General features: G+C 52.0%; 1 protein-coding gene across 1 annotated transcript in view; it reads right to left on the bottom strand.

The window, feature by feature from the left end:
- Positions 1-2,012: 2,012 nt before the first annotated feature.
- The window catches only part of ZNF341 (zinc finger protein 341), a 21,826-nt gene continuing 3,536 nt past the window's right edge, over positions 2,013-20,302 (bottom strand). Inside the window, exons 2-15 of the mRNA XM_030963364.1 lie at positions 19,502-19,612; positions 18,251-18,438; positions 17,051-17,203; positions 15,928-16,161; positions 14,509-14,704; positions 13,862-13,946; positions 12,663-12,853; positions 11,232-11,419; positions 10,056-10,264; positions 7,487-7,583; positions 6,013-6,145; positions 5,128-5,239; positions 4,272-4,342; positions 2,013-3,088 (exon numbers count right to left, since the gene is read on the bottom strand). Of these exons, the coding sequence (XP_030819224.1) occupies positions 2,589-3,088; positions 4,272-4,342; positions 5,128-5,239; positions 6,013-6,145; positions 7,487-7,583; positions 10,056-10,264; positions 11,232-11,419; positions 12,663-12,853; positions 13,862-13,946; positions 14,509-14,704; positions 15,928-16,161; positions 17,051-17,203; positions 18,251-18,438; positions 19,502-19,612 (2,468 nt within the window). The 3' untranslated portion in view covers positions 2,013-2,588. The remainder of the gene's footprint in view (positions 3,089-4,271; positions 4,343-5,127; positions 5,240-6,012; positions 6,146-7,486; positions 7,584-10,055; positions 10,265-11,231; positions 11,420-12,662; positions 12,854-13,861; positions 13,947-14,508; positions 14,705-15,927; positions 16,162-17,050; positions 17,204-18,250; positions 18,439-19,501; positions 19,613-20,302) is intronic.

Genomic DNA, 20,302 nt, shown 5'->3' with positions numbered 1-20,302 from the left:
GGAAATAGGAAAAGTATATTTAGCCAACTATTTCCTGATCCTGTTCCCCTCCTGGGAGAGCAGGATAAAATAAACACTGTGGGTAAATAAACTGCCCTTCAAAGCAGACAGGAGCTTTCATAGAAGCATGGGCACACCTAAGGAGGAAGGACCACCTGGATGTCCCCAGCCCAGTTAGCTCATGCCAAGCACATCCACCCAGGGCAGGACAATCTGTGCAAATTGGTGATGAGGTCTCAGGACCTCTCTGCAGCCTCCTTCCTTATACTGAGTCAGATGATGGAATCAAGGAGTGGTTTGGGTTGTAAGGGACCTCAAAAATCATCTTATCCCACCCCCTGCCATGGCAGGGACACCTTCCACTATCCCAGGGTGCTCTAAGCCACGTCCAGCCTGGCCTTGGGCACTGCCAGGGATCCAGGGGCAGCCACAGCTGCTCTGGGCACCCTGTGCCAGGGCCTCACAGGGAACAATTTCTTCCTAATATCACATTTAAATCTTCCATCAGTTTGAGGCCATTCCCCCTTGTCCTGTCACTCCAGGCCCTTGTGAAAAGTCCCTCTCCAGCCTTCTCATAATCCCCTTTAAGTACTGGCAGTTGCCACATTTCAACACATCCCTGTTACCTCTCTTCCCATGCCTGTGCACCCCTGGAGCCTGGCACCTTCTCCACCCCCTTCTATGAGGCAGGGGCAAGACTTTTCCTTAGCCTCACTAAATCCTCAACAAGCCCTTCTCCCAGCCTCCCCTGGAAGCCCTGAGCTCCATTTCCTCCTGCCTCCAACAGCTGGAGGTGCACAAACATCATCAAAAAATGAAATGAGCAGAAAGTAAGTCAGGAAGTGAGTGAGCAAAGTGAACTGGTGGCAGACCAGTGCAGACTGTCACTGTGTGACAGTGTCCCAGGAGTGACAGTGTAAAACATCATTACACAGAGCACTCAGGGAGCACAGTGCACAGCTCTCTGCAAGCTGCTGGTTTTAAGATTTTAAGAATCAAGGAAGGAGACAAGAACACCTTGAGGTCAGACAATGGGCTGGATCAGACCAGTCAGACCAGTAATGCTGGGCTGACTGCTGCAGTGGCCAGAACAGGCACAGAGTCCCTGACACAGCCAGGATTTCCATACTCAGGACTGACTGAACCCTGCCAGGATTTCCATAGCCAGGACTGACTGAACCCTGCCAGGATTTCCATAGCCAGGACTGACTGAACTCTGGATAAACAGGATGGGAATGCAGCAGTTTGCAGCCACAGACACCTCAGCAGCTCATCACACAAACTCACCTGGGAAAGCTCAGCTTGGCTTGCCCTACCTTGGAGCAGGGAGAAGCTGTGGGAGAGCAGAGCATGGGGACACAAATCCCAGCAGGCAGCAGGGATGAGCAGGTCTGGGTGCAGATCCTTCCCCTAAAGCCAGTGCATCCTGTGGCAGTGGAAAAGCAGAGGCTGAGGGCAGTGCAGGGAGAAGGAGCCTGGCAGGGCACTGGAGCAGGCAGCAGCACCCCTGCCTGCTCCCAGCCCTGCCTGGCTCCAGACCCACCCCTGCACAATGGGAATTTTCAGTTTCTGGCTTTGGGACTCCTGCTTAAAAAATCAGAGAAGCCAAGAGGACAACAAATGTCCCAGTGACACCAGACTTCCTTGCTGCTGAACCACACCAACTCCCCACAGAAACTGCTGACAAGCACTGAGCTGAGGGAATGTAGAGGCTGGGAAGCAGCAGGCAGAGCTTCCCTGCAGCACCTGGCCCAGAGCTCACACTGGGACATTGGCTCCTGGAGGCATCACAGGTTTCCTGTGTGACCTGGCCAGGTCACCTTACCCTGTTCACCCTTAGGGAACAAAGGGGTCACATTGATCTGCTCCCAGGGATTGACTCATTGATGTCTAAGGCACACAGAAATCCCTGGATCTGGGGAAAAGCCATGAGCAAACACTGTGGAGAGACCAGCACCGAGACAGAAGAGCCCCCCCCACATACACAGGATCTCACACACTGACTCCACAGGTGAGGTCCAGCGTGTTTATAACTTGTAGTACAGACACGGTGATCTTTCTACTGAGACAGACAGAGAGAAGATACCAGACAAAAGTCTATCAGGGTATTTCTGAACAGTGTTCCCAAAGGATCTCAGGATGAACTTGCTTCCACTAGGAAGGATGTTTGCTCTCAGAAGGGCCACCCAAATACTGGGCAATACAGTTTTTAGGCCAGAAAAACCACAGATGGGACAGGCTGTGATTTGCAAAGCCACCTGATTTCAGCAGCTGTGTTTGTTGCAAGTTTGTATGGTCCTTCTTCTTCCCTGATTCAGGGATCTTTGTCTTTCTTGCCCTAAGCTGACCCGTGGTACAGAGGGACAAGAAATAATGGAGCCACCCTCTTCAGTGCCTTGTAGGCATCGGTGGCCACCAAGCAGTCCTCTGCCCAAGGATGGGAAGAACCACTGGAGATGGAAGCCATTCCCTCCCATATCCATCTACCTCCCCAGAAGAGCTTTGGTCTTTTCCACAGGGATAAACTTGAGCACCAAGTGGGACAGTGCCAGCAGCAGCCCCCAGCCACACAGTGGCTCTGGGCATTGTCACTCGGAGGTCTGGATGTACACAGGCACAGCCAGCATGGTGCAGGGCCCATCTGAGGCCGTCTGCAGCTCTGTCAGGGCCAGGTTGGAGCCCATGCTGTTGGGCTGCCCAGGAACCAGCTCAGGGTCTGCAGTTCCTGACCCACCAACCACGATGGACAGGACAGCGTCCGACTCCTGGAAGGGCTCCTTGTTGGGGCCCCCCTCGGGGGAGCTGTCCCCGGCAGCGCCGTCCTTGAGCTCGGGCAGCCCCAGCGGCAGCCCCGCCTTGCGGCCCCGCGCCGCCCGCTTCTTCTGGGCCTTCCTGAGCTGCAGCTCCTTGTCCTTGGGCGAGCCCAGGCGGCACTTGTGCTCCCTCATGTACTTGTGGCGGGTGAAGCCCTTGCTGCACGTGGGACAGCGGTATTTGTAGTTGCCGGTGTGCGAGCGCTGGTGCTCCACCATGTGGGCGCGGCGGCTGAAGGACTTGTTACAGTACTGGCACTTATGGATCTTCATCCCTGCACACAGAGGGAGCCAAGTTACACCCAGCCATCCCCCCAGGGGGACAGCTTTGCCTCCTCCAAGGAGGTGCTCCCTGATCAAAGGGAGGAGATATTGTGCCACACACAGTAAAGGGTGGGTGGCTACAGCCTCAATGTCTGTGTTTAACCATACCCACTTGTGACTTTGTAAAGTCATAAAATGTCCTGAGGTGGAATGGACCCACAGGATCATCCAGTCTAACCCCTGGCCCTGCCCAGACCCCCCCAACAACCCCACCCTGGGCATCCCTGGCAGCTCCTGGAGCTCTGGCAGCCTCGGGGCCGTGCCCATTCCCTGGGGAGCCTGGGCAGTGCCAGCACCCTCTGGGGAAGAACCTTTCCCTGATCTTCAGCCTAAAACCCTTCTGACATAGCTCCAGCCATTCCCTGGGTCCTGTCACTGTCACAGAGAGCAGAGATCAGTGCCTGTCCCTTCGCTGTCCCTCAGGAGGAAGATGCAGATTGCAAATAAATATTCTTGCCTCAAGTAAGAGCATTAAAATAGTGCCAGAAAAACATGTCAAGTTAATTGTGATGAAAATGCAAAACAATCTTGAAGTACTGTTTTTACCAAGTATATTTAGTAAATAAATTTTCACTTTTTTTCCTCTCCAAAATATGGCAATGTACAGTCAGAAAGAACCCATGACTGCACTATCAGCCCATCCCATCTGCTCCCACTCTGTAGGGCTTTGGGCACAAGGAAAGATGTCCAGTTTTACCCCAAGAGATAAAAGTCTGATTGTTGCCCTGGGGCAATGGGAATAAATTATTTGTATTTATTGTAACTGGGAGCATCATTTCTAGAACACAAGAAGGGAATCAAATCCCATGAAATTTTCTTTTGCATGTGAGATGGGACTGGGGAGGAGTGGACAGAGCACTCTGAATATTCACTTGATAGCAAACAGACCAAATAATGCAGCTCAGCTCCTTAGTCTCATCAGCAGGTCTTGCCTACAAATTATATTGTCTTAGAAACCAGCCCAAAGTTTAAACATAACCCTGAACAGACACTCACTTAAACAGGCCTGCAGCAAAACAGAGAGAAATAAATCTAAAGCTAGTAAATTATTCTTATTTCCCAGGCTTAATCCTTCTGTCACATGCTCCTACAGCACCACAGGGAATCCCAGTGACTGCATTCCCAACCACTCACCTGAATGGGACAGAATGTGAGCCTTCAGCTTGTCAGGCCTGTTGAATTCTTTATTGCAGCCTGTGTGGCTTCTGCAACAACAACAAATGCTGGTGAGATGTGGGAACGAGCTGAGGAGCAATGCACAGACAGATCCCAGATCATAAGGATATCCATGACCCTTCTCCTTAGCAGCAGCTGGATGTTTCTCTTGGTGCAGCCTCAGCAGGAGTTCCACCATTTCAGCCTTTCTGGGGAGGGGCAAGGACTAAAGAGGCTGCCACAGAGACATGTGGCTTTTCCTAAACTACACATGGTCTGTGTCTCACTATGAATGCTCTAAAATGCAGCAGGTTCAAGATCCCAGCTGGAGACAGAAGCATTTTGGAAGGAGGTTGGTTGGAGCAGGGAGAAGCTAGTCAGCCTTAGCTATCTCAGAAAGTCCATGGCTGTGCCATGGATTTGGGACTGCACCTTCCAAAACTCGATTCCTCTGGTTTGTACGTTAGGTCCTATGTTGTCACATGCTTTTGGATGTGACAAAATCATGCCACATGATTTTGTGACAGTGAGTGAGAGCTCATCATCCAGGGAACCTCTGTGGTCAAATAATGCTCCTTCTCTTTCTAGTGTTCCCCCAAGCCTGCCATGAAGGCAGAATTATTTACAGGGCTGATGAAGCAATGAAATGTGGCCCTACAGGAAGTCAGTGACAAAGAATCGAGACTCTTGGGTTCCCAGTTCAACAGCACACAGCATTCCAACCTCCCCAGGCAGCCTGGGAGGTGCCACAGTGTCCCCTCGGACACCTGCAGGACACATTTCCCCCCTCCCAACCCCATTCAGATATGCTGCCATGTGCAGACACACTACATACGAGAAGGGACATTTGTATTTCTTGAAGGGCTCGTGGATGAGCATGTGGCGCTTGAGCTTGTCCTTGCGATTGAACGCTGCGTCACACACCGAGCACTTGAAGGGCTTCTCACCTGGGGAGGAACAGAGCAGGCCTCAGGGACACTGCAGCCACACAGGCTGCTCTGGCCATGGACAGGCCAGCTGTGCCACACTATAAACTGCCCTGCCTTATGGATAAATCACACAGAATTTGGTTGGAAAAGACATTTGAAATCATCAAATCCAACCTATAATCTAACACCACCTTGTCAACTACACCATGGCACTGAGTCCCACATCCAGCTTTTCTCAAACACCTCCAGGGATGGTGACTCCACCACTTCCCTGAGCAGTCCATTCCAGTGCCCAATCACCCTTTCTGTGAAATTCTTCCTGATGTCCAGCCTAAACTTCCAGCCTAAACTTCCCCTGGTCAAATTGGCACAGCTTTATGCTGTGTCCTCCTGTCCTGTTGCTGGTTGCCTGGGAGAAGAGACCGACCCCTACCTGACTACAGCCTCTTGTCAGGGAGGTGTAGACAGTGATAAGGTCTCCCCTGAGCCTCCTTTTCTCCAGGCCAAACAACCCTAAATCCCTCAGCCACTTCTCAATAAAATAATAAATGGATGGGCACAACCTGTGCTGCACACTGCTCCTGCTCTCCAGGGCCAGACTCCTTAGCTCTGCCAGCACAGCAAGTGGGGGAGCCCTGTGTCCCCCATTTCTAACGAGTGCAGTGCTAAACCAAACCCACTGATCTGAAACCACGTTACTACAAATAACTCTGTCACTCCTGCTGCCAGGGCACAGAGCAGTCGGGGCTGTGGCACAGAGGTGGGGAGCACTGGCAGCAGGGGAGCCGTACCCGAGTGGATGTGGGCGTGCAGCTTGAGGTAGTGCTCCCGCCGGAAGAACTTCTTACAGATCTGGCACTTGAACTTGCTGCCCCCGCCGTGTGTGGGGATGTGGCGGCGCAGGTACCGCTCACAGGGGAACACCTGGAACACAAACCCCGAAATCAGAAGGGACACCGCCCACACCTGCAACACACACAAAAAAACACAGACATCAGGGGAACACCTGGAACACACAAACACAGCTCAGGGGACACCTGGAACAAACACAGATCAGGGGGACACCTGCAACACACTGCAACACACAAACACAGAGATCAGGGGAACACCTGGAACACACAAACACAGACATCAGGGGACACTGCAACACAGCAACACACAAACACAGAGATCAGGGGAACACCTGGAACACACAAACACAGAGATCAGGGGGAACACCTGCAACACACAAACACAGAGATCAGGGGGACACCTGCAACACATAAACACACACCTGCAAACACAAACACACATACCTGCAACACACACACACACACCCCTGCAGCACACAAACACAGAGCTCAGGGGGACACCTGCAGCACACAAACACACATTTGCAACACAAACACATGGCTCAGAGGGGAACACCTATACCACAAACACACAGCTCAGAGGGAACATCTGCAACATACACACACAGAACTCAGGGGGACACCTGCAACATACAAACACAGAGGTCAGAGGAAACATCTGCAGCACACAAACACACACCTGCAGCACACAAACACAGGGCTCAGGGGGAACACCTGCAACACACACACACCAGCAACACCCAAACACACAGCTCAGAGCTGGCACCACACACAGGACATCACAGAGCTAGCACAGAGTGTGTAGCCAGGATAAAACACATAAGAATCATGGAATGGTTTGGGTTGGAAGGGACCTTAAAGATCAACCAGTCCTGCTGCTGTAAGCAGGGGCACCTTCCACTATCCCAGGCTGCTCCAAGCCCTGGCCAACCTGGCCTGGGACACTGCCAGGGACGGGGCAGCCACAGCTGCTCTGGGCAACCTGAGCAAGAAGCTCAGTCACTGCTTTCCCAGGAAGGATGCACTGTGAAAACCTTCAGGATTGTATAATGAAAGTATAGATAGGGCTTTAAAAACAAGCCAACAAAAATTTGAAACAGAAAAAGTGTCAGAACTTTCTTAAGAAGCACACAAGCTGAAACCTTGCTGTCAATTATGTAACACTGTGCTGAGCAGCAGCATCCCAGAAGGATGCCCAGCCTCCCACCAAACCCAGCAGTAGGATGGGCTGGGCGAGGATCCCCAGCAATTCCTACCTTCCCCACAGAGTTAACTTCACTTTCTGAAGTGAAGCTTCATCATAATCTATCCAAGGCTCCTACTTATGGAGCTGAGGGTTCCTGTCCCCCTCAGAGCCCTTGGTGTCCAGGCCTGGCTCAGCAGGCCATGCTGACCATCCATGGTCAGCACTCACCTTCTGGCAGTGAGGGCAGGGGAAGTTGTGCGTTGCTGTCTGCAGATGGTGCTCCAGGGCTTCTGGGGTGGAGTATTTATTGACACACTTCACACACCTGCATGTGGAAAGGACAGAGCCTGTGAGCAAGGCTACTGCAGCACACCCCACACCACAGGCACACCTGCCCAGCCCAGCCACCTTCCAGGGTGATCTTTGACAGGACTGATACACAAAATAACCACTCAGGTGCTCTAAAACCTCAGCAACCCACGTGCCAGTTCACACTCACACTTAGCATCCTTCAGAGAGGGAGATGCTGGAAAACTGGGTGGAGAAGCCTTTAAATACCAGTGCACTTGCCACAGGCTGCCATGGGAGCAGCCAGACTTGAGCACATATTCCACACTGCTTCCTTATGGAGACAAGCCTTAGGTAAGGACTTCACTTTCCTTCAAACACCTCCTCCCATCTTCACTGCTTGAAGACGACAGCCCCCAGAGAAGGAGCTGAGAGTGGGAACACAGCATGGCAGGGGTCACACATCCTGCCAGTGCTTCTGCCAGAGGGCTCTGCCAAAGCTGACTGATAGCAGGTACTGGGGATAGGCACCATCAGCAGTGAGGTCAGAGGCACTCACGCCCTGCTCCTGCTGTGAAACCCCTTCTCCCTAGGTCAGACTAAAACCTCCTCAAGCTCAAGCAAGGTTCTGATCTCAGGGATCCCCACTACCAAGCTGTAGAACAAAGCTCAGTAGTGCAAGGATAACTAGAAACCATGGTCTAGGCAAGAATTAGCAGATATTTATTCCATGAAGTTCCTAAGTGACTCCAGTATCTCCTGGGCTTCCTACTTCCCCTGAACATATCCATGGGCTTTCCAAAAGCTATGTAGAGCTCTTTGTGGAACTCCTCACACCTTCCCTCCACAGGTGTAGAAAACCTTTCCAAGGAACAGACCCTTTTGCAGCAAATGGATAGGAAACTTTTTTCTGGGCACGGCTTCTACAACTGTTCCAGACTGCAAGGCAAGATGCATTCTATTACCATCTGCATGGCAGTTATCTTCTGTTCAGTGGGCAGTTTTCCTTATCTCTGCCACATCCAATCCTCCCTCAGGGGAGGCACCTGCTGATAACAGCTATTGAATGTCCCTGCATGACTGATAAGAACTACAGCATCCCACTGGGAGATGTGAGCCCAGAGGGAGGAGCCAAGCATTCCTACCTGGATATAATCTGGAGATTCTGGAACACCAGCACAGCTTCTGCACTGGATTTCCCAGAGGAACAGCAGCTGCCTCTGCCACTGGATCTTCAGAGGAAGAGACTGCACCTTTCTCCAGGATCCCTGCTCCAGCAGAACCACCCCTGACACTGCAGGAGGGCTGAGCCACAATTCCAATGGGACTGCTGCCAGCACCCTGACCCACAGGGTGTCAGGTTGGGTTCTGACTCTGGCAGTGTTGTTTTAGTTTACTGCATTGTTTATCTTTTTGTTTTCTTCCCTATTAAAGAACTGTTATTTCCTGCTCCCATATTTTTGCCTGAAAGCCCCTTAATTTAAAATTTATAGCAATTCAGAGGGGTGAGGAGGGTTTACATTCTCCATTTCAGGGGAGGCTCCTGCTTTCCTTAGCAGAAACGTAGCTTTCCAAACCAAGACAACAACCCACAATCCCTTTGCTGCAGGCAAAGAATCATAGAAAACAGGCTGGGAAGGGCTTCCCTGGGTCTCTGACCCAGCCTAGGGCAGGTTCAGCCATGTGTATTTGTCCTGGTTTAGGGTCCTGGTTCCCTAGGAACTTCACTGCCTGCCTTCACTGTCAGAATCAGTCTTAAAGGTGCAAAACTTATTTCTGGGCTAAACAGATGAATGGAGATACAATTCAGCATCATAAAGTCACCCCAGGACACCATCTCACTCTTGACTGGTGATAAGAAGAATTGCAGTGATGGGATCTTCCCACATAAGCAATCCCAGCTTTTCACTGTCATTCAAAGAGACTCCCTGAAGCCATGATATTTTCTGAAAAATCCCTTTGCCAGGATTTTCTCCTGAGAAGCTGAGAAGCCTCAGAGGAAAAGAAAAACAATGATTATCTGCTGCTGTAGAATGCAACAGGCGCATCTTTGATTGGTCTTATGTGGTTGTTTCTAATTAATGGCCAATCACAGTCCAGCTGTCTGGGACTCTCTGATCAGTCACAAGATTTTATTATCATTCCATTCCACTTCTCTCCTTGCTAGCCTTCTGATGAAATCCTTTCTTCTATTCTTTTAGTATAGTTTTAATATAATATATATCATAAAATAATAAATCAGCCTTCTGAAACATGGAGTCAGGATTCTCATCTCTTCCCTGGTCCTGGGACCCCTGTGAACATCACCACAACTCCCGGCATTCCAAATGACTCCCTGCATTCAAAGTGCTTGGCCTTTGCAGTCTGGTGGAGGGAACCCACCCCCTGTGTCACCTGGGTGTCCAAAAGCACCACAGCCACAGGGCCCCCTGTCCCCTCTAAGGTCCCACCAAGCATGCTCTGCACCCACTCACTCCTACAAGCCTTGTGAGCAGCGATTGTACTGTACTTGTACACGGCCATGTCCTTCTTGGGGCTGTGCTGGGGCAGCAGGCTGTGTGAGTACTGGTGCACGCCCAGCTCGTACAGCGAGGGGAAGTCCTTGCTGCAGAGGTGGCAGCGGTAACTCAGCTCCTCCTGGTGGCTCTTGATGTGCTCAAGGAAGGACTCCAGCTTCTGGAAGGTCTGGGCACAGGTCTTCACCACACATTTGTATACCTGGGGGAAGGGAGAGCAACTGGAGAGGCTCACCATGGAAACAGGCAGGGAAAGCCCTCTGCCAACAGGCAGAAGTGCCTTCCTTTCTGGAAAGAAGCACAGACTGTCAGGGCACACCCCTGAGAAAGCAAGGTGGGACAAAGGGGTGTTGATGTGAGGGCCTGAAACCACTTGAGTGGGTGGGACCACAATACCCCGAAGTGATTGTCCCAGGACCTAAGAGCTGCCACTTACACTGAAAATTTTGGACTTCACAGAATCATAAAGGTTGGAAAAGACTTCCAAGGTCAGTGAGTCCAATCTTTGAGAGAACACCACCTCGTTAACTAAACCACAGCACCAAGTGCAGTCAGTTACTGAACACTTCCAGGGAGGATGACTGCACCAGTTTCCTGGACAGCCTAGTGCAATGCCTGAAAATCCTCTCAGTAAAGCAATTCCTTCTGATGTCCAACCTGAACTTCCCCTGGCACAGCTTGAGGCTGTTTCCTCTAGTCCTGTCCCTTGTGGGAACAGAGCCTGACTCCCCTCTGGTTGCACCCTCCTGTCAGGAGTTGTGGAGAATGAGGAGGTTCCCTCTGAGCCTCCTTTTCTTCAGGCTGAGCCTCCCCAGCTCCCTCAGCCCCTCTCCTCTGCCTTACTCTCTAGAACCCTTCCCCAGCTCTGCTGCTCTTTTCTGGCAGGCTCCAGCACCTCCATGTCTTTCTGAAAGTGAAGGGCCCAGAACTGGACACACTTCACTTCTTTGCTTCCTCTCTAGCCACCCAAACCTTCTTTCTGAATTTCTCACTCAGTTTTCAAAGGAGTTTCCAAAGCCACCCAGCCACACAGTTACAACCCTGAGAGTTGAGCTGCATGTGAAGAACTGGCAGCTCTACAGATCAAAAGGCTCAGGTCAAACCCTGAAAACACATTATATGGAGCCAATCACAATATTGCCACCCAGCCAGGCACCCTCTGTCCCTACCTGCTCATTCTTGTGCTGTGTCATGTGTGACTTGAGCTGGAAGTAGGTGTTGAACTTGCTGGGGCAGAACTGGCACTGGTAGGAGCTGTCAATGAGGACAACCTGCTTGGCCTCCAGCTTGGCCGCCTCGCTCTCCTCCAAGGGGCTCAGCTCCTGGGCCGGGGGCACCGTGTTCCTGGGGGGCAGTCCTGGGGAGAGAGAGTCCCAGCCTGCCATGAGACAGCTCTGCAAGCTGCTCTGCAAGCCCTGTGCTGCCAGCACACACCAGGCCAGGCCCTCCTCCCTTTCAAAGACAGGCTCTTCAGATCACATGAATCTCACTAACAGGGTTGTTTAAAATTTGTTGACAGATTATTAAGGGCTCTGACCCTTCCATCTTCCCCTCCCTAGCCCATTCTCTTTTTCCAGGGATATAACTGTGCTCTGTGGAGCAGTCAGAAAAGGCCTCCTGTCACAGACATGAAAAATTCTTTCGATAGGATTTTTTCTCCTGAGAAGCCGAGAGGCCTCAAAAACAAAATGTAAACAATAATTATATGCTGCTGTGGAATGCAACAGGTAGATCTGTAATTAGTGTCATGTAGTTGTTTCTAATTAATAGCCAATCACAGTCCAGCTGTCTCAGACTGTCTCAGTCAATCACAAACCTTTGTTATCATTCCTTTTCTATTCTTAGCTAGCCTTCTGATGAAATCCTTTCTTCTATTCTTTTAGTATAGTTTTAATATAATATATATCATAATATAATAAATCAAACCTTCTAAAACAGAGTTAATATTCTTGTCTTTTCCCTCATCCTAAAACCCCTGCAAACACCACCACAGCCTCCACCAGTGAACCAGCGCCAGGAGACAGGAGGTAAGATCCAGCCAGTGGTTCACAGTCCAGGATGCATACAAACAGAGTTCCAGTTGTCCTAGACATGACATTGCCACTGCATTCCCTCCCCTAGATGCCACCAGCAGAAAAGGCACCCAGACACCAGCAAGGAGCTCTTCTCTGCCTCAAGTATTTACAGGTGGCCACTATGGGCAGATCCAGACCTGCACAGTGCAAAGCCAGAGCACTGGGCTATCCTAAACCAGCAGCTGTGTGTCCCCTGGGGCAGAGCTGCCAGGTGTGGCTTGTGCACTGCCAAAGCTGTACTGCCAGGGAGTGAGAAGGAGAAGACACCTGGCCCTGTTTATGCACATACTGGGACAGAGTCTGGAGCCCCTGTCTCCAGCAGCACCTGAACCCACCATGGGGGTATAAAATGATGCAGCTTCCAGCTGGAGCTGAGCAAATGCCTCTCCTGGTGTGAGATGCTAAACACTACCAAGGAATGCAGACAGCACACACAGCTCCTCTCCCTCCCTGTGGAGGTGCAGCGACCTGCAGCCTCCTCACACCAGTGCTCTGCCCCACACACACCGTGCCCAGGTACCACACCTGTGTTCTCCTCGTCCTCAGGCTGGCTGGGGTTCAGGGCCATGACCTGCACAGTGATGGAGTTGCGGGAGATGGTGCAGCCCAGCCCTGGAGGCCACACCTTATGGGTCTGCATGTGCTTCTTCACGTTGGACTTCTGAGCAAAGGCACGGCCACACACGATGCACTGGAAGGGCTTCTCACCTGTGTGACTGAAGGACAAGGTACCAGGTCAGCAGTGGTGGAGACAGGAGGCAGCCCCCAGGCACAGCCTGTGGGGGGACAAGGACAGTGTCCCCAGATCTGCCAGCACTTGGTTTGGCAGATCACACCTGGACCCACCAAACAAGGCTTTGAGACCTCATTCACCAGAGGAGGTGCATTGTGAGAGGCCTGGGGAAATGAGGCTGGTGCACAGACAAAACACCTGTGGTCTGGGAATGACAGGGGATCAAAGGAAGAAGCAGGAGAGGAAAACAGATCTGCAGCAACATCAGGGTCCCTGCACAGACCTTGGGGACTTCATCACTTTCTTAAGGTTACAAGCTTTTCCTTCCCTGTCACCCTTCTCTCTCCTGCATACATCTTTTCTAGCTTGCAGCCCCCGTATCTGCCCAAATGTGCTCTCCTTTGTCCACAGCAAAAAAGGTTTTTCTACTCCGCCCTTCTGCTTCAAGAGAAAGTAAGAGTCCAGGCTGGGAAGAGGTGCAAAAACCACCACTTGTTCCTTCCCATCAGTTCTGAGTCCAGATGACTCCACTGAGGGAAAGAACTCTGCAGATTTCAGCTTCCTCCTGCCAGGGAAAAGCTCTGTGATTAGAGCTCCCTGTACAGACACCGAGCTTGGCTTACACTTTGCTAACAGCAGCAAACAGGAAGGCTGCAACTTGCTAGGGAGGGAGAGGAAAGGGAAGGGCAGAGGCAAGCAGTGAGAATGCTGCTACTCCAGTGATCAGACAAGAGGTTTGGCTGTCAAGGTCTCATCAACAAGGAAAATAAGCCTCCAGTCCCAGCTCATAATCAGCATGAAGATTACATCCATGATACAGCCTTCATTCCAGTCACTGAGGAAAAGGTATCCTGGGGTGAGAAGCATGAAGAATCCCTCCCATTGCAGCACAGATTCTGGGACATAAACTGGGCTGCACAGACTCCCTCAGCAGAGCTGTGCCCTGCTCCAGCCCAGTCACTCTGCTGTGTGCAGGGCAGGGCACTGTTACCTCCTGATGTGCTGCTGCAGGTCAAAGTTCTTGGTAAAGGCCTTGTCACAGTATGTGCATTTCAGCTTGGGGGACTTGGGTTTGCCTGAAAGGAAGAGCACACACAGGAATGAGATCACTAGGCACAGTCCTGTCCCCACAGCCTCACAGGGCCCTCACCTCAGGACATGACTGCTCAGGACCAATAAAGAGCTTATAGGAAGATAAGATCTGCCTGGCCAGACTGGGCACAAACATTCATTAACACAGCCTGAGACAACTCTACAAATCCTGAGCAGTGCAGTCTGCTGGGGAGGGCATCCCCTCAGGCAACAACCATTGCCTTCCAGGGACCTTTCCAGCTACAAAGCACCAGCCTTAAAGGTGCTCTGGGCATTGGGAAAAGACACAGCATGAGTGAGAGGAAGGGCCTCAGCTCTGTCTCTGCTGTGAAACCCCTAAGGTCATCCACCAATTTCATGCAAGGCCTTGTGTTCCCCTTCCAGAGCTGCACAGCCAATGCCACCCCTCAGGGAGCCCATGGCTCAGCAGCCCAGCTGGGACAAGCGCAGTGACCCTCAGGGCAGGGGTTGGAAGGGATTCACCTTCCTGCAGCCCACTCAGGACAAGCCCAGTGACCCACAGGGAAGGTGCTGGAGGGGACTCACCTTCCTGCAGCCCACTCTCGTTCTTGCAGCGGCGAGTTTTGGCAGCAGCAGGGGAATCAAAACCAACCACAGAGCCTCCTCCTGCACTGCTCAGGGGGGTGGGAGCACTGGTGCTCTTGGCCTTGAAGCCCTGCTTCCCAGGGCTGTACACAGGGGGAGAGGGGTACACTGGGCTTTCCACACACTGGCTTGGTACCTGTGAGAGAGCAGTTCATCAATGGAACGTGTTTGCTACAGAGAATTATACCATGCCCTAACTTCCATCTCTGCCCACACCAGGCTGCAGTTGGGTTGACTTTTCTTCTGCTAAACTGGATCAAATTTCTGGTTCACCAGGCCAACAATGTCTCTCTAACCAAAACTGACACCCTGCACAATGTGGAACTCTCCTGCTGAACATCAAAAGCATTCAGAAGTTATTACACCAGGAACAGGGCAGCAAAGAAACACTCTGAGGAGCTGTCTTGTGCCCCATCTATGTCTCATGCCTGGAAGAGTTTCTTATCCCTCTGGAGCAGGTTACCAGAAGGGTCACTGTTGACCCTGTGGGTTCACACCAGTCCTGAAGCAGGGATCTCCAGGTCCTGCTGCCTGTCCTGGCAGGACTGCAGAAGGAAAGGAAGGCACAAGGAAACTCCAGGTGCCAAAGCACAGCTGTTTATGACAGCAGCAGGATTAGGAAAGAACACTTAAGAGACAGAGTGATGAGTCTGGGGTGACAATTTAAAGGCATTTCTGCTGCCCACTCTGATAAATTAACACAGACCATTATTTAGCCAACATCTCCATCCATTCCTGTCCACTGGCACTTCCAGATCAGATTCCAGTTACACAGGTAAGGATGCCACACCTCAGCCACACCCAGCAGCTCCTGTTGTGAAGGGCAGTGCAAATGCAGAGACTGCAAACAGCTGATCCACCAGTAAATCCACACCTTGCCTGTGCCATTCTTTAGCAAAAGCCACCTTGACAAGCTCATTGAGATTTAGACTGGATTTTTCCCTCCACATAAGCTGAAGTGTGCAGTGTGATGCTCTGTGCTTCTACAGAAGGTGAGGCTCTCACCTCTCACTCCCAGCATATGCAGGCATCCCTCGGCCAGAAACAAGTGTTCAGGTCTCCTAAGCCTGTGCCAGTCCTCTGTCTCTGTTGGCTGTTTCTCCTGTTCTCAGAATCCTCATCATCTTACTGATCTCTTGTTTGCTGCCTTCTCCCAGAGAAGATAATTGTTGTCAAATAACCTAGCCCATCTTCCCACACTGCAATTCCACATTCCTCAAGGCCAGATTGGATGGGGCTTGGAGCAATCTGATCCAGTGGGAGGTGTCCATCCCCAAGGCAGGGGATGAGCTTTAAGATCCCTTCCAACCCAACCCATTCTGTGATTCTCTGAGGACAGATCCTTAGGAGCAGCCTTACCTCCATGGGCGGGTATGGCTGCATGCCCAGGGTCTGGATCTCCACGGTGCTGGATGCTGCCATGGGAGCAGGGGCACTGTACACCTCCACCACGCCGCCGCCGCCGCCGGGCTGCCCGGGAGCCGCCAGGCTCGGCGGGGGAGGCGGGGGCTGCGGAGGGGGCGGCGGCGGGGGCGGCGGCGGCGGAGGGGGCTGGGACAGGTAGCCAGCCCCGGCGTGCATACTCATGCTGCTCTGCAAGCAGAGAGACACGGCACGTTGGAAATGCAGCAGCCACGAGCTGAGGGGCTGCCCCCTCACACATTCCCCATCCCAATCTGCCTGCGGCACCAGCGGGGATGTCTTGGCACACCACAGCACATCCAGCTGGCAGGTTGGACCACAGTGTCTGGAGGCTGGAATGACCTGCAGGTACACACTGCCTCCTCCAAAACCCAGCCTTCAAGTCCCACTGCTTTTATTGATTTGTTTTTAAAGATTTTAATCCTTCTGGTTACAAGGAATATTTTCAGAGCATGGAGAGCGTGTACAGCCCAGCCAGCCTGGGGAAAGCCCAAACAAAGCTCCCAGGAGGAGAGGAATCCATGGAGTAAGCTGACAAGGGCCCTGGAAGCCAATCATGATATGAGGGCTTAAAAAAAGCTGAAGAGACCACATTACAAAGATCTGAGCATCCAGCAACAAACAGGTTTGTGAGCAACACCAAGCTGTGTGGTGCAGTCCAAACACTGGAGGGAAGGAATGGGCATCCAGAGGGATCTGGACAGGACTGAGAGGTGTGTCTGTGTGAACCTCAGGAAGTTCAACCAGACCAAATGCAAAGTGCTGCACCTGGGTCAGGTCACGGCGATCCCAAGCACAGATGGGCACTGAATGGATTGAGGGCAGCCCTGAGGGGAAGGACTTGGGAGTGTTGGTGCATGAGAAGCCAAACGTGACCCAGCTGAGGGCACTGGCAGCTCTGGGAGGCATCCTCAGCAGTGTGGGCAGTATCCCTGGAAGTGGTCAAGGCTGGACAGGGCTTGGAGCAACCTGGCCTAGTGAAGGTGTCACTCCCATGGCCAAGGGGTTGGAATTGGGGGAGCTTTGCCCGTGACTCCCTGGATCCACACGTGCCCCTTACCTGCACTGGGGGCTGCACTGCTGGCATGGGCTGGTCCAAGGAGGTGAAAGCAGACATGGCTGACATCAGCACCTCGTCACTGACCAAGATGTTCCCCTGCACCAGGGTCTGAATCAGAGGGGATGGGGGAACTGTGATGTACGTAGAGATTTGCTGAAAGAAAAGAAAGATACACTATTAACCAGCAACAGGACAAAACAATACCCAAAACACAATGACAATGCTTTTTCCTGAGCCTCAGGGTCTCTGCTTTCACTGCCTCTGGTCAGCAGTGAGCCACAGTAACTATCTGTAGCTTCCTGCTGAGTCTGTGGGAGTTCTTAGCTCCACAAATGTTCTTCAGAAAGGAGGAAAAAAATATCACAGTGGCTCAGGAAGTGGCCACTGGCTGCAAGTCAAATCAGGGGTTATTAAACAAGATCTGCAGGACAGACTGGTCATGGACAAGTTCAGGCCTCTCCTGGGTGCTTGCCCCAGCAAGGGAAGGTGGAAAACTCAGGGAGGCTGCTCTGGCTTAGATGGTGAAGGTCAAGCTCATCTCTTCTGACTGGACTCAGGTTATAGCAGATGAGGGAGGCTGTTGAATTTCTTGGCAGTAAATAACCTGTGTTTACAGCCCTGCGAAGAAGCACCATCCACTGGGACTACATTAACTTGCAAAAAGCAGCTGGTTTGAAATCACTTTGGAAGCCACAACTGCAGGCACATTACGTGTCATGCACCAGGGACTCCCACTGGAGGATTCTCTAGGGAATGAGAATTACTCCAGAGGGGATATTCCCCCAGCAGGCATCACACCACATTACATGGGCTTATTTGCAAGAGTGAGAGAGAAGGGATGCAGGAACAAAGCTGCTCCACGTCTGCCCATGAGCCAGACCACAGCCCAGGGGACAGCAAGAGCACTGTGAGAGTGCACCCAAGCTTGTGGCCAGGCTCTGACACTGGGGCTGTTCAGTAGAGCCAAGGTCTGGCTGCAGCACAGACAGAACACGAAACCCCTTCTGTCCTGTCCTGAAAAAAGCCTGTCAGACACTCCTGCTGTGTCACCTCACTGCAGAGGGCCCCACTTTAACCATGAGGTGAAAAGCCAACAAAAGGACAACAGCTGAGCCTCCTAGTCATGAGACACCACTGATGTCCACCCCCAGCCCCAAATCCCAGCAGCAGAGCACAGAGCCTGTGCCTGCAGCACGGTACCTGGCGGGCAGCACTGGGAGCCTGCTGCACTGAGGTGATGGACGGGGTGTACACGCTGTTGGTGGCCAGAGATACTGAGGAGAGGGATGGGGCACTGCCCTGGCACTGCTCTCTTTTGTGGGTCATGAAGGCAGGCAGGGAGTTGAACTGCTTCTTGCACTTCCCACACAGGAACACGTCTTCGTCATCTGCAATGAGGAAGAGCAGAGATTCAGGCCTTCTGCATTCCCCAGTGCTCCACCCAGCACCCACCTTTGGATCTCAGCACCTTGAGGACATCCTTGTCAGGAGAGAGCAGCTGCAAGGGCCAAGCTGTCCATCCTCTTCTCCCTAAAACTAAGTGATGTGACTGAGCCCATCTTAGCCCTGCTCCCATACACAAACCCCACTGTCTCCCTGGGACACACTAATCCCACTGTCTGTCTTCTCACCCCAAATACAGAACAACCAACCTTGCTCCTGTAGCACCCTCTGCTTTTAGTCAAAGCAGTTCCTTCCAAAGCATCAGCATTATGCTGCCTGAGGCAGATTTTTTTACTCAGACTGCACAAAGCACAAGAAGTACCTTGGATAAGGGCACAGAGTCACTGTCAGCTTGTGTCCTAACACCCCTCCACAACACTGCTGGGTTTTGGCACCTATGCCTGACATTAGAAGCAGAAAGAAGACAACCCAGTTACATGTCCCAGCTGAAATCTGCAGCGTTAGCAAACCACACACCATTTGCACTCCATCCAGCAGACTCACAAGGCTGTTCCCCTGTCTGAGTCACAACCTGAAGTTGATCATTTTTGGGGACACAGACTGTAACTCCTTGGGGGACAACCCCCCATCCACCCAACACATTCTATTCCAGCACTGTGAGGGTCCACATGCACAAAAATGACCAGTTCCCATATTCATTAACACAGAGATGTTGCAGGACTGGAGCACTTGAGCATCTCTAGAGGAGAAGGAGTGGATATTAAATAAAAAACATGAACAGTAACAGGCACTAGATGTGGGGACAGTGGCTTCCCCCTCCCTTTGTGTCTTTATTGGAAGCTCAAGGTCAAGTCTGTAGTCATGACTGTCTCCAAAGACATCACTGCTCGTTTGGGCACTTGTCCCTTCCTCCTGCTCAGTCTGGTCCTGCTGAGGGCTCACAACACTCACAGCAGTATCCTCCACACCCAGCTGTTGTGCCAGCTGTGCAGGGGAGCTGTGCAGCCCTCCTGCCCTGTCCTCTGTCCCAGTGCCAGCAGGACTCACCCATGGGCTGGATGGCGGTGGAGGAGTTGACACTGGGAGCAGACGGGTCCGTGACACCTCCTTGGCCATCCAGTAAGGACTGCACAGCCAGCACTGTCTGGTTATCCATCCCTGAAAGGAGACACAAGCATGGATGGTGAACTGAACACAGCCACACAGGGGTGTCTGGGCACTGGGAGCTCACTCCTGAAACACCCTCCAGCTGCTGCTGCCTCCTCCTGAGCCACTGTCACCTTCTCACCCTCTACCCCACAGCACCAACTACCACACAACAGCAACACCCCCACCTGTCTTCCAAAGTCCTTTGGTGCAAAAAGAGAAGGGAAGAAGGGCAGGGAAAGCCAACAGGGGGTTTGGTTTCAGGCACCTGCTGCAGAGAGGAAAGATGCTTGTCACCCTGGGTATGAAAAGAGCTGAGAATGTCACAGGAGTGTGGGGATGTCACAGGGCAGAGGCCTGGGTGGAACTGCCCAGGGATGCAGCACAGACACCGAGCTCAGGGCAGACAAAATCCTTGTGTGCAGTAGCTCTCCCAGCAGCAGTGTCACAAATGCCTCCCTGCTGCCAAGGCCAGCATGACCACATCTGATCAGACACAGGGCACACACACCCAGTCAGATTTGTTGTTAGAATCAGCTTACTTGCTTTGGCACAAACATTTTTCACTACAGCTAAAACGTTTTAAAATATTCCAGATAAATACAGAAGATTGGGACTGCTCATCTAAGGAGACAACCGGGCCAGCAGCATGGAATTGTGGATTAAGCATGACACACTCTATTTAGAAATTGAATGTAAAGA

The sequence above is a fragment of the Camarhynchus parvulus genome, chromosome 20 (assembly GCF_901933205.1).
Source record: "Camarhynchus parvulus chromosome 20, STF_HiC, whole genome shotgun sequence".
Lineage (NCBI taxonomy): Eukaryota > Metazoa > Chordata > Aves > Passeriformes > Thraupidae > Camarhynchus > Camarhynchus parvulus.
Note: the sequence above shows the minus strand (reverse complement) of the source record. Positions and strands in the feature narration are given on the sequence as shown.